At 45.5% G+C, this 14,419-nt stretch overlaps 1 protein-coding gene across 3 annotated transcripts in view; it reads right to left on the bottom strand.

Moving 5' to 3' along the window:
- Window positions 1-1,375: 1,375 nt before the first annotated feature.
- Window positions 1,376-14,419, bottom strand: part of LOC134957469 (selenoprotein Pb-like) — a 31,597-nt gene continuing 18,553 nt past the window's right edge. For all 3 annotated transcript variants that reach the window (XM_063939430.1, XM_063939428.1, XM_063939429.1), the window contains exon 5: window positions 1,376-1,691. In XM_063939430.1, the coding sequence (XP_063795500.1) occupies window positions 1,461-1,691 (231 nt within the window). In that variant the 3' untranslated portion in view covers window positions 1,376-1,460. The remainder of the gene's footprint in view (window positions 1,692-14,419) is intronic.

Below are 14,419 nucleotides of genomic sequence, written 5' to 3'. Positions count from 1 at the left end.
GTGTCCTCATAGATAGCAAACTAAGCAGTAGTACCCAAAGCAGGACTGCAGCAAAGAAGGCTAATAAGATATTAGCATGCATAAAACAGGGAATTGATGCAAAGGGACGAGAGTATTATACACCCGTTATATAAATCACTTGTGAGGCCACACCTTGAATACTGTGTACAATTCTGGGCACCATACTACAAAAAGGATATCCTGGAGCTAGAAAACGTTCAGAGGCAGGCGACCAAACTAATTAAGGGTATGGAGACGCTGGAATACGAGGAAAGGCTTGCAAGACTAGGCATGTTTACACTGGAAAAGAGGAGATTAAGAGGGGACATAATCAACATTTACAAATATATAAGGGAACAATATACAGATCTTGCGCAGGACCTGTTTTTGGTTAGATCAACACAGAGAACTCGTGGACACTCGCTCAGGTTAGAGGAGAGGAGATTCCGCACAATACGGCGTAAAGGCTTTTTTACGGTAAGGACGATACGTGTTTGGAATTCCCTGCCTGAGGGAGTTGTAATGGCTGACTCAGTCAACACCTTTAAGAATAGGTTAGATAAATTCCTAATGGATAAGGATATCCAGGGTTATGGTGCATAGTCACGCACTATGGTCATTATAAAAAAGGGGTAAAACGTAACGGCAGTCATCAACTTCAGTCAAAATTTTATACAAAATAATCGTGCATAGGAGACCACAAATAGGTTGAACTCGATGGACAATTGTCTTTTTTCAACCTTAGATACTATGTTACTATGATCACTGGTTGAGTTCTGCTATCTTCCCCCGTCAGGGCTCGGATAGTTGCTTTGTGTCCCCCCCCCCCCCTTCCTTAAATTTATCAGCACTGCTGGGCTCACAACTCTCTCCCTCCTTTCCTCTCCTTCCCTCCCTTTTGTGTGTTGTCCTAACCATCGTCTGATTTCCAATTGCTCCCAATACTTAGTTTGTAATGTACTCAGAGTTCTGCTGTTTTAATATGATTGTTCTCCTGTGACTAGCCTATGTGGTGTGTGGCCTTTATTACAAATTTAAGGGGCCTTCACACTGTGCAATATTTCTTCCAAAATGGACTATATAGTCCATATCAGAAGAAAGTATAGTGCATATCGCACCGTGTGGAAACTCCTTGCGATGCCGATGCGCGGTCCCGCGGGATCGGCATAATTAGGAAAAATAGACTGTGCAGGCAGCCCAACATTGACTATATCGGTGGAGCCAGCCTCCGGCCACATCGTATAGTCAATGTCGGGCATTTCCTGCATTGCGCCGTATGTATCCGGCATTAGATATACTGTATTTGGCTATTTTGTATCTGACTTTAAAAACAATAAACATATATTGCAAAGAAAAAAGAACAATACACAACAGATACTGTGTCTATAATGGAGTTTATGGTCCAATACGGTTGACCAGATAGTGAGATTTCTGGTCTCTTACATTTTGTATCATTGAGTTTATGATCCATTATGGTTGATGACATTTTGTGGCCCGTTATTGTTGATTGGATGATGTTTTTGCTGGTTCTCCCCCTTCCTGTTGGTTGCAGGATGAGATTTATGGTCACGTTCTTCGCGGCCCCCGCTGTGATTGCTGTGGTCATGACTCTCACCAGAGTTTTGGGTCTTTTTATGACTCGACTCTTGTTCAGTTTTCCCATCCGTAGAATTATCGACAGTGGCGTTTTTCTGTTAAGAGAGATGCTTTACATGTAAAAAACATTTTATTAATACATTGCGGAACTGGACTTGCTGTGTAAGATCCTATTGTCACGTACAGTTACTAAGGGGCATATCTAGCACTGTGGGGGCATATGTTTATCTGACACTGTGGGGGCATATCTAACACCGTAGGGGCACATCTGGCACTGTGGGAGCATATCTGGCACTGTGGGGGCATGTGTATCTGGCAATGTGGAGGCATATCTGGAACTATGGGAGCATACCTGGCACTGTGGGGGCAAGTGTATCTGGCAATGTGGGGGCATATCTGGCAACGTGGGGGCATATCTGGCAACGTGGGGGGCATATCTGGCAACGTGGGGGCATGTGTATCTGGCAATGTGGGGGCATATCTGGCAACGTGGGGGCATATCCAGCACCGTGGGGGCACATCTGGCACTGTGGGAGCATATCTGGCACTATGGGGGCATGTGTATCGCAATGTGGGGGCATATCTGGCAACGTGGGGGCATATCTGGCAATGTGGGGGAATATGTGTATCTGGCACTGTGGGGGCATATCTATCACTGTGGAGGGCATATCTGGCACTGTGGGGGCATATCTAGCACTGTGGGGCATATCTGTCACTTTGGGGGCATGTGTGTATCTGGCACTGTGAGGGCATATGTGTATCTGGCACTGTGAGGGCATATGTGTATCTGGCACTATTGGGGGCATATGTGTATCTGACACTGCAGTATTGGGGTCATATGTGTATCATGCCCCCATTTTCATTGGTCATGCCCCATGTGGCCACACCCATTTTTGGTGTGGACGCGCGCACACAGTACCACTAACTTTTTTTCTACTTGCACCACTGGGTAGTGCACTGCACTGCATTTCTTTGCACTACTATTTGATTATACTACCTGGCCTTGGGTGGCAGTGTGTCCTCATCCAGGCCAGGCACTGCTGATGTTTCCTCAGTGTTATAAGAATTACTGTGTGGGCATAATGTGTAGAGGGAACTGCTACTGTGTGGGCATGATGTGTATAAGGGTTACTACTGTGTAGCGTAATTTGAATTGGGGGAACTATTGTATGGTCATGCCCCTTTCCCACAAGATCATGTCCCTTTTTTGCACATGCACCTTCCCTATTTCAAATATGGGGGGCGCCAGTCGCTTACTTTGCCAGGGGCGCTCAGACCCCTAGATACACCCCTGCCGGCCGTATACGTCAGATGCACCTGACTTGTCAGGGGTTGTATACAATATGTGCTTGCTTTAGTCCTGGAGAAAACAATACTGCATGGATCTGGTTAGGAGAGAACAGTAGTATATTATAATTGCCTACTTTCCTGGATCATGTCATCATGGTCCAGCTCCCTGCTTACAATGCCAATAACTGCGGCATTGCATAGTGGGGGCGGAGCCATGATGACATGATTGCGCCATCACGTACCCCCGCACCGCACACTTGTTTCACAACCTGCCCCCACAGTGCTGACCTGGCACCCCCTCCTGGAGAAGACTGACTGTAGTATATGCGCCTGCTGTACTGTTGGAGAGAACTGTAGTGTATGTATCTGGTATACTCCATGATTGAACAGCAGTATATGCAGCTGCCAGGGTCAGCCTGCCAATAATGCAAATTACCCAGCTGTGTACTGTGCCAAGCTCTAAGGGCGCCACCTCCCATTGCCGCTGCTGCATAGGGTGAGAATTCTCTGACAGTCTCACCCGCAGTTTCTGCTGCCCGCCAGCACCTTCTGGTCCCGCCTGACTGATCCTCTTATAGCAGCGGCCTGAGGGCGCCCGGAGGTGGCAGCCAGAATGTCGGTGTTGTGGGGGGTACCAGAGATATCAGTGTACCGGCCTCAAGCTTTCTATTGCCGGACCTGACCCTAACCCAGACCTCTAAACTAACCCTAATGCCTTAACGATAAAGAGCAGACAGGATGGGCCATGTGGTTCTTATCTGCTGTTAATTGCTATGTTTCTATGTATATGGTGAATTGCAAGAAAATATCTGAGAATCCCACGGTACAGTAAGTAGGGGATATACCTGTACCTGCTCGAATTGAGCCCTATAAATAGAGGTTGTGTGATCCCTGGGCAGCAGTCACCGAAAGGGTTAATCTCTGCATCTTGTCACTCAAATTACATTGTTGCTCTTTTATTTTTGCAGAGCTGAGCTGGGAGCTGTAATCCACAGACTAGATGCAATAATATAGATAACACAGCCAACCAGGGGCGTAGCCAGAAATTTGTGGGCCCCATAGCAACATTTTGAAGGGGCCCTTGTGCCAATGCTTCTAAAGAGACACCTCTCCACAGCAGTTGTTAATTTTATGCCCAATAATAGTGCCCTAGTTATTTTATGAACCATAATAGTGCCCTAGGTCACATTATACAACATATTACCCCCAATTTACATTATGACATACAGTGTCCCCAGTTCATATTTTGTCAGACTATGCTGCCTCCACTTCATATTGTACCACCTTACAGTGCACCAGTTCACATTATATAATATTATAATCCCCTCCAGTTCATTTTATGCCACATTACAATGAGCAGTTCCAGGGGCATAACTAGATATATTGTAGGCCCCAAGGCAAAAGTTTGTAAGGGTCTCTATGTACCACCCAAATGTTGAAAAATGTATATAACACATGTAACTTTGGTAGGGAAGGTGGGCCCTCTCAGCTCTGGGCCCCATAGCAGCTGCACTGCCTGCACCTATGTTAGCTATACCCTTGCAGCCAACACTTCTATATTCCTGTATAGTGGATGTAGTTCTTAGTATATGTCACTGACAGCTGTGCCACACCAATTATGTAATACTGTATACTGGATTTAAGTCTCGGTATATGTCACTGACAGCTGCACAGTACCACTTGTGTAATCCTTTGTAAAGCATGTAAGTCTCAGTATATGTCACTGACAGCTGCACAGTACCACTTGTGTAATCCTTTGTAAAGCATGTCATTCTCCGTATGTGTCACTGACAGCTGCACAGTACCACTTGTGTAATCCTTTGTAAAGCATGCAATTCTCAGTATATGTCACTGACAGCTGCACAGTACCACTTGTGTAATCCTTTGTAAAGCATGTAATTCTCAGTATATGTCACTGACAGTTGCGCCACAGCACCTCTATAATACTGTATACTGGATGTAATTCTCTGTATACAGTATTACAGAAATGCTCCCTGTATTATATTGGGGTTACTACGATGCTCTCTTGTCTTTTATGGTCATAACTGCAATGCTCTCTGCATTATATGGTGGCCACTACAATGCTCTCTGTATTATCTGGCCATCATTGCGATGCTCTCTGTATTATCTGGCCATCATTGCGATGCTCTCTGTATTATCTGGCCATCATTGCGATGCTCTGTGTATTATCTAGCTGTCACTGTGATGATCTCTGCAGGCCTGGCGACAGGGGGAACAAATGGGACACCCTTACAGGACCTCGAGGTTCAGGAGGCCCCAAGGATCAGGGGTACAAAAAATGGGACCACAGCACCTAATAATGCTTTTAAGTAAGAAAACAATTAACAGGCCCCCAACCCCTCCCGCCTTCTTTTACCCCGTCATTTGCTCCAGTCCCTGTGGTCAGTGCTGTATTACCTTCATTAGGCATGTCGCTGCGCTGCAGCTTCCCTGTCTGTCCCTGACACCACCACCTAAGGGTCGGGTAGCCCAGCAGGAAAACCGCCTACCGGGCTCACTAACAATCAAAGGTGTCCTCTGCTGCCATATATCCAGTGTAGCTGTATAAGTCACTTTCAGTGGTGCTGTGTTGTCTGCATTAGACCAGGGAAATGCAAATGAACCTGTGTAACTGGGTTTTGTTTTTTTTTCTCTCCCAGCAGTGAAAGAAATCGCCTTCACAGATGGTTAAAAAGCACATTCATATGCAAATTAGAAGCACTGAATAGGGTCTCATATATGTAATATCTATATGTGCGTGCTTACATCAATGTATGTTATTAGATTAATTTAGAATTGCATTTTCATCTGTGTATTTTCACATATCTCACTTTCCTGTTTGCCATTTATAATTGATAACGTGCTGAGAAAGATTTGTTGCTATTGGTAGTTAAAAGTAAAAATAATACGTAAAGGAGTAATTTGTAAAACACGCACACGGCTTTGCCTAAAGATACAAGGAAAGATCTGTGTGGTGCTCGGTAGATGATTACAGTTAAAGATCATTTACATTGATATAAACGTGTTAGTTGTATTTTTGTGGACGTGTCTGGCCTGTGTACACGTGTCCCTAACAAAGGGCGGGACAAGCGTACGCGGCGCAAGGGCTTACACATGTAGCGTATATTACGCAACGGAGCGTATGGGTACGCCCACATAATACAAATCACACGATAGTATTGTTTTAGTAGGCGATACGGAAGCAACGCGATAATAGCACAAATTGATTTCAGTTTCCAAAATTTAGTTTAAATACCTTACTTTACTGTAATGCCTCTGGGGAGAGCTATCAGATTACGGGAAATGATTATTATTTTTTTCTGATCAGAAAACTATAGAATGATAGTGGGTTGAAAACGGTATGAGTGTATTGAACTCCTCTTGGTGAAGTCTTGGTGAAATCTTGGTGAAGTCTTGGTGAAGTAAGTCTTGGTGAAGTAAGTCTTGGTGAAGTAAATCTTGGTGAAGTAAATCTTGGTGAAGTAAATCTTGGTGAAATCTTGGTGAAGTAAATCTTGGTGAAGTAAGTCTTGGTGAATCACGGTCTAGGTGAATACGTGATGAGCACGGTCTAGGTGAAAACGTGCGTGCACGGTCTTGGTGAACAAGTGCGACGAAGTGTGATAAAGTTTTCATGGTATTACGCTCCGGCTGTTTTGGAGCACAGTAGGGAGACTCCAATGATCCTACCATTTATAGGCAACAAGTGTCTATAAGTGGTACGATTGGACCGCACGGTTGTATGTGTGACCAATAACGCAACGTGATATGAGGTCGTATATTTAAATTGCCCTCATGCGTGTTGAAGGGAGCACATGCAAGCGTGATTTGTGTAAAATATAAAGGTAAGGAATTTTCGCTGGTAGGGCCTGCAACGATTACGTGGGTCTGCTAAAAGGGGCGGATTCGTTGTACTCGGAGCAGAAGAAGCTGGTGGAAGAGCTTGGAAAACTTCCACCGTAGACTTCTGTGTTTGGTGCATTTTAGGAAGTTTTTCTGTGTTAAAAAGGTCCACAATGGAAGCCAAGTGCACAACACAGGGACGTTTAGCAGTCAGGGTTCAGACTGAAGAGGCTTGCAGACCCCGAGCGTCTGCTCGGTTAGTAATGTGGGGGAAGTATGGTCCCCACACTGAGACCTTTTGTGATGAATGGACACGAATGACTGTGGGGGATAAAGCACCATTTCCTGGGATAGGTAGTTTTGACTCAGAGGTATTGCATAATTTAAGGAGAAGGATCTGTCTCATAAAATCCGGGAAGCAACGGATTAGACATTATGATTGTTTACAGATATGGCAACAAGAAGGTGAGATACAAAGGGAATTAGCTTACACAGCTGACTCTCACTTTGGTAAGAAAAATATGGCAACAAGAGAGAAAGTGGTTACAGAGAATGGCACACTGGTGTATGATAAACATGCACTTAGTAACTGTATAGATGATAAGAATAATTGTAACGAATGTAACAATGATAAAAGTAAAACTGTTAAATGTACAACTGTTAACCCGTGCAAGTTGCACTCCATGTTAAACTTCCCTCAGGATTACAAGCAAGAAAGTGAGCCCAGCACGATGTCGGCACCTTTTCCAGCAGCCATCATACAAGACATCCAGGTGGACGCGACCCATCGGTAAAGGCAGTAGTCGAACCCCCTAACGGAGGGTCAGGTGAGGTCGTGTCCACAGGTACGTACGGTGTTATATATCACGCACAAACAAATGTACCTCATATTGTAGAGCCAACACAAGATGATGTAGTTGAACTTAACCCTGTCAGGGTGATCACAGTCCCAAATGGACAGACTGACGCTCAGGGAGTCACTCCCGTCAGAGACATTGCTATGCATTGTCCCTGGTCCCGGATGGAATTGAGGACAATTATGTCTGAATTTCCTTATCCCAGGAGAGATCTAGCCGCATGTCAGAGGTTTATTAAAGAATTAGGTAACGCCGCAGAACCCACAAAGAAAGATTGGCGGACATTGCTGAGGGTATGTTTACCCTCCAATGTCGACTCAGTGAAATTCATCGCTGACTGTAAATTAGACGAAGAGGTACCCCTTACGGATGCGTACAACCAAGATAATGTGAAAAGAATCAATCTGCAATTAGGAGTATATTTCCCAACTATTGTCGAGTGGAACAAAATTTTCTCCATTAGACAAAAAGAAGGTGAAATGGCAGCGGAATATTTCCATCGAGCACTGCAGGAAATATCTAGATACACTGGGATCACGGACATCAAAACAAATGTACATCATAGGGAGGTAGCTGTGTCCGTATTAATGGACGGCTTAAAAGACACACTAAGAATCAGGGTACAGACCTCTCTACCTAACTGGAGAGGTATCTCGGTGGCTGCATTAAGAGAGTCCGCTATCGAGCATGACCGTAATATCCAAAGAACCAGGGAAGCACAGGGAGAGCGGTTGATGGTGATGAGCATCCAAGCACTAGAGGAGGCATCAAATCGACCAAAACCCCAGGCCCCTGGCACATGAAGGAAGCCAAGGGTTTGTTATCTTTGTAAAAGAGAAGGGCATTATGCCAGCAACTGTAACAGCCCACATAAAGTCAGACCCCCTAGACAAGAACACGAGCAGAGTCATGATACACGAAATTGTAATCAGGGATCATATAAGAAGAATTTTGGGCCGCACCTGTAATTTGCAGCCAGTAAATCAGTAGCCTTGATAGTAAGCCTGAGGTTACAGTTAATGATATTGGGAGGTCAGTTCCGTGTAGACTCAGGAACGGCCGGGTAAACTTTGTAATTTATCTGTAAATGTTTCTTTTTCCCCATCTCTGACGTTCATCGGCAGAACTCAAACATCACATAGCTACTTGGTCTTTGCAGAAGTCTATCTAACCCCAGTGTGACCTACCGACATCGGTGTGTCCTGGCCAGGCACAAAAGGGTGAAGTGTGGAAATACTGGTGGGGGGGAGACTGCGCAAAGATACCAATGGATGTGATGGTGTGACAGCCTGATGGTGAACGGAAGATCTGACAATGTTTTTTTGTTTGTTGTTTTAGGTAACATATATATGAATTGTTCTCTCTCTCGTTTGTTTTTTTTCCCCTCTTCTCTCTCATGTTCTCATGCTTTACAGATGGTATGTCACACATCAGTTAGACAAATGGTAATGCAAGATTTTTGCTCCTTACAGAAAGATCGCAGATTTGGAAGGAATATTGTATCACCAGAATGTTCGTTTGGAAGATTGAGAGACAGCACCTTTAAGATGACAACAGAGCAAGAGGAACAACAAGACTAGAAGACATCGTAACATTTTTCTTTCCCCTCAATTATTTTTTTTTGTACCCCCATTACAAATTTCTCCTTTTCCTCCTATAAGATGGACTTGCCCCAAGAGACTGTGATCCGGATTTTCCTGTTGACCATGATGTTGACTAGAGCAGTCTGTTTCGGTGAGAGTACCATGGAGGTCGAGAAAGGATCTGGAATGGGTTCTGATGACCAGGATGGAGGCGTAGATTTCCAAGAGCAGCACAATCACTGAGTAAAGGCGAGTATCAGAAAACGATCTGATAGCATTGACAATAGAAGGAATTGTGAAGGATTGTTAGCTGAAGAGAACTGCATCTGTAGGCACTGTGACAATATAGTTGAGGATGGGTGCATCAAGAAATGTCAGTCCAGTTTTAATATCCACATGGACCGGCATCCATTGAGTGACTATCACTCCTTAGTGGGTAAAGTGTTAAACCAGACAGACTGTTGGGTATGCTCTCAAGTACCTCAAGGTCACAGCAAATCAGGACTAGTACCATTCCCTTTAACTGTAGGAGAGGTACTTGAGTTAAGTGGTGGGAGGCCGGTGGACAAGAGGTTTAATATCTCTAGTCCTCCTAGTTTGAAGCTCCACCAATATCATGTGGATAGGTCCTTAGTATGCTTTAACATTTCCAATCCCCGAAAGCCGGGAAATTGGGAAGTGTCATGGAGTAATCAAACCATGACATTTTAATATAGAGCCGATAGAATGCCCATAGACACAGAGCTTATACGCCAGATAGCCAACAGTGGAAGATATTTCCGGTATAGGTACACTCTAGGAAGTAGGACCATGCGAGTTGGAGAAGTATCACCAGGATACTGTGCACATATCGTACAACCGGATACGTGTACTAGACAGATGGGAGAGTTAGGGTTAGGAGATTTCACATGGAAAATTTGTAACATGGTTATGTCATACTCCGTCCCATATGTTCTCCCCGATGATTCATATTTCATATGTGGGAGGAAGGCGTATAGGTTCCTTGCCCCAAACTCAGAGGGATTGTGTTGCATTGGAAAAGTACTGCCTGAAGTAATGACTGTATCCCATATAAAAATGAAAGACATTCACCGCAGTGCCCAAGCTCCTTATACTCACACTCATTACGAGCATGTCGTTAAACGGCACCTGATAGAAAGAACAGAGCATCCGGCCTCTGACCTGATCCATGAATCCACCGGGATTCAAGTCCTACTCGCGTTAGATATCACTCGTACCGCCAGAGGAGTGTTAAACTATAGATATATATCTGCGCTAGCAAATTTGTTAGACAATATCACCGAAATATATGACGACACATTCAGGTATACTGGGAGAGAGTTACAAGCCTACAAAACAGAACTGGTCCAGCATAGGATGATTCTCAATTACCTCACAGCTGTGACAGGCGGGTATTGTGTTACCCTGGCAACTCAATATGGAATAAAGTGCTGCACGTACATTACAAACAGCACGGAGGACCCAGCCGAGGTCATAGACCAAAAGATGGATGACATTTTGCAATTAAAGTGGGAGTTTCGAAGGAAACACAATCTCACACTCGCTGCTGTGGGTAATGAGCTGACCAGTTGGGTGTCATGGTTGAACCCACGAAATTGGTTCTCTGGTTTAGGAGAATGGACCCAAGGTATTATAATGGACGTAGGGAAATTTCTCTTGTGTATTCTGGGAGTCGTCATATTGGTTGGCCTGATATTTAGATGCGTTTGGACTTTAACGAAGTGTAAAGGTAGTACCAGAGTGATGAGTCTGAGGAGCGAGGACACTGTAATAACAACAACTAATTTGATTTATGACCCAACAATAGAGACAATGTTGTGATGAAAATGTGATTCCACGGTCCGTTTCTTTCACCCGTTTCTCCTTTGTTTTCCTCCAAGGTACAAAGACATCCGCTTGGAAGAAGAATTTGACAACCTCTTTTATACAGACCATTGATGAACTATGCCACAAGCCCCCCAATATCCCTAGTGACTTTAACTTTTACGATAGCCCAATACTTTAGAGACTGTAATTTTATGGACAATGGAAAAGCTTTTGCTCGCTATTTATAGCAAAAGCACCGAGAGACATCAGACAACATGTACATCAAGACAAGACATCAGACAAGACCTCAATCGGCGACTGTTTATATAAACTCACATAGTTTACGACTGCATTTATAACGATTGTTTCTTATCTTCATCTCTACAACCTCCAGGTAATGACACACATAGTCGACAGGGAATATAGACACATATATCAGCATTCACATGTTCCCCCCTTCATGTATCATCAACTAAATGTGCTCCCCCATTTGTTGCAACCAAAAGCTGAAAAGAGCTCGGTAGAGTTTGACAGCCCATCCACAGACCCTTGATAAGGGATAAGAAGGATTCAATATATACTTCGCAATACCTCGAAGCTTGATTTAAAACACGTACGGCACGATGATACATGACCCCTCAAACATGGATTCATACACACACGCTTCTACTATCTCACTAGGTCATATTTTTCCCATCTTCTCCTCTCCTCCCTTTACCCAATCATAAAAAGGTATTTACATGATGACATATATTTTTCTGTTTGAACTGTTTTAGGAAGTGGCAGTTATTGATGACTGCCAAAGGGTGGACTGTCAAAGTCGAAAAATATCATGCTGCACGTTGCCATATATTAACCCCATGCGCTTGCCCGCTGCACGTGCACATTCTCTCCCGTGCGTGCGCATATTCGCAGTTGCGTGACGGCGCCTCCACGGTCGTGCGCTCAGGCGTGTGGTATGTGCATTTACGGTAGAGTTTGTGTGCGTCTGGTGGGCGACTCGATCGTTACATAGTTAATCTGAATAGTATGTTTTATAGGTAATGGTCCCCTTAATAATAACTGTAAGTTTGTTTAGTATAACTGGTTCATGAACAAAGGAATTCCTCTTTGCATGATACGAAGGGTCAGATAGGGTCTGAGCGATGGTGTTTGGTACCTAACCGAAGAGTATTTTATTAGAAACAATCCGGTGCTGGTTAGGTAGAGATTAATTGCTCCTGCGTATAGTTATGTCTATAAATAGTTTCTGGACATTTACTATATTTGCGGTTCATTGTCCATGTGGTGGGAATCCTGAGATTCCCTCCCACCTGAGCAGTCTGGAATAGTCACAGCCCACCTGTTCAAACAAACCTATGACCTTTTGTTGTAATGTGAAGACAGATTCCTGTGTCCAATGAACAATGAGATATAGGTCCCTTTGTAGTGTACTGTATGCAGTGTATATAAGGAACAGCCAGTTTGGGCCAGCTCAGTCTACTCTCCACAAAAGGTTTTCATCACTGACTAACTATGGAGCTGGTGACCAGGACTGCGCAGCGATCATTCCCCAGTGTGTAAGTTTTTCTCTGTAACCAACTTGTTCTCTGTTTGTATTTGCCATACTCTCTCTCTCTGTTATTGTTAAACTGTTGTATATTGTATATGTGTAGTTATCATGTTTAGGTATTGATGTTAGCCTGTAGTGTGTAAGATGTGAACTGTATTTTCCCTTTTTGCATAACTAAATCTCGTTAGTAAAGGTTTTGGAACCTTAGCAAGGTATTGTGTGTTTATTACATTGCTGAGGGTATTTGGAGCGTCTCAATCGCTCAAGCAGCTTTTATATTAACAAGGTTAAGAAGGTCTATAAGCAGTACATTATTACAGTGTTACAGTACCAAGGTATACAGTGTGAACATATTCTGTGTTTAAAGTTTATAAAGGTTGCTGTCTGTGTGTACGCTCGCTGTGTGTATTCCGTACACCCAGCGTAGCGTGTGTACGTAATTTGCGTACCACGTGCGAGGCCTTCATACGCAAATAGCGTACGGAGGGCGTAGCACGTGCACGTGGTTTAGCGGCCATTACGGCTACACGGTATTAGTATATAGCTAATGTTAAAAGGTAGATAACTGACTATCAATCCTATATATTAGCCCAGATCTGTGACTTTGTGCCTCATTTGCTAACGCTGGGTGGAGTCACATCACTGGGCGGGGTTAGTCAAAGGAGTCACAGATCTGGGCAAATCTATAGGAGACTAGGAGCAGAAGCAGATGGTATGGGCATGGCACAGGCAGGGGCATACCTCCCAACTTTCTTCAGGCAGGAGGGACACACGCGCAGCGAAAAGGGGGCATGGCCAATGAAAAGGGGGTGTGGCTTCACGGAGGACCCACGATCGCAAGCCACGCCCCCATTTTCGTCAGTGAGGGGAGATGCCCAGCGCTCTGTAAGCTGCTGGCATGCCCCCTCTCCTTCTGTCTCCACTAAATAGACGCTGTGCGCATGCGCACAGCGTCTATTCACCGCTGCTCTGCTAAGCAGAACAGCGAGTACAGGAGTTTCCCAACTGCCCCCCCCCCCTTCACCGCGGGACACTGCGGCCCGCGGGTGGGACAGCGGGACAGACCCAAAAAAAGGGACTGTCCCGCGAAAATCGGGACAGTTGGGAGGTATGGGGGTGTGTGAGGGGGTATGCCGTACAGACAGACGGGCACTGGCTTACTGTGTGCTTGACCCCCCACATCAGCATACTCAGCAGGGGCTCTCTGGCGCGGAGGAGCGTCACTTTCTGGCACACTCCACGCTTCTTAGCTGCAGTTTTGTGGGGCACCTGCCGCTGTGCAGGTTCCGTACTGCCTCTGTTATCTCCAGCCCCGGCAACCCCACCGCTAGCTGCAGTGCTGCCGCCCACAGTGAGGTGCGCCCAGCTCCTTCTCACACTTTAGCCGGCGGGCAGCGCTGCAGAAGTCCGCGCTGCTTGCAGGCTCCAACCCCCTCCTCCATCCAGCCGCAGCGTCTCCTGGGGGCTAACCAGTCACTCCCAGTCTCCCCTTACCACAGTGCCCGGCAGCCGCGAGGTCCGCGCCGCGTGCATGCTATGACCCCCTCCTCCCTCCAGCCACAGCGTCTCCTGGGGGCTAACCAGTCACTCCCAGTCTCCCCTTACCACAGTGTCTGGCAGCCACGCGAGGTCCGCGGTGTGTGACTGAGGAGTGGGGGGAGGGATGCGGACGGGCAGAGGAAGCAGGACTCCAGCCTGAGAGAGTCAGCCATGCCAAGTCTCCAGCAGCCCAAATACCAATCTCTCCCGTGCCCTGTGTTCTGTCATGTCCCTGTCACCCCTGGCCTTGCCCTTTCACCCTTATCCTGGCCCTGTCACTCCTATCCTGGCCCTGTCACCCTTGTGCTTGCCCTGTCCACCCTATCCTGGCC

Source organism: Pseudophryne corroboree, chromosome 9 (assembly GCF_028390025.1).
Source record: "Pseudophryne corroboree isolate aPseCor3 chromosome 9, aPseCor3.hap2, whole genome shotgun sequence".
Classification (NCBI taxonomy): Eukaryota; Metazoa; Chordata; class Amphibia; order Anura; family Myobatrachidae; genus Pseudophryne; species Pseudophryne corroboree.
Note: the sequence above shows the minus strand (reverse complement) of the source record. Positions and strands in the feature narration are given on the sequence as shown.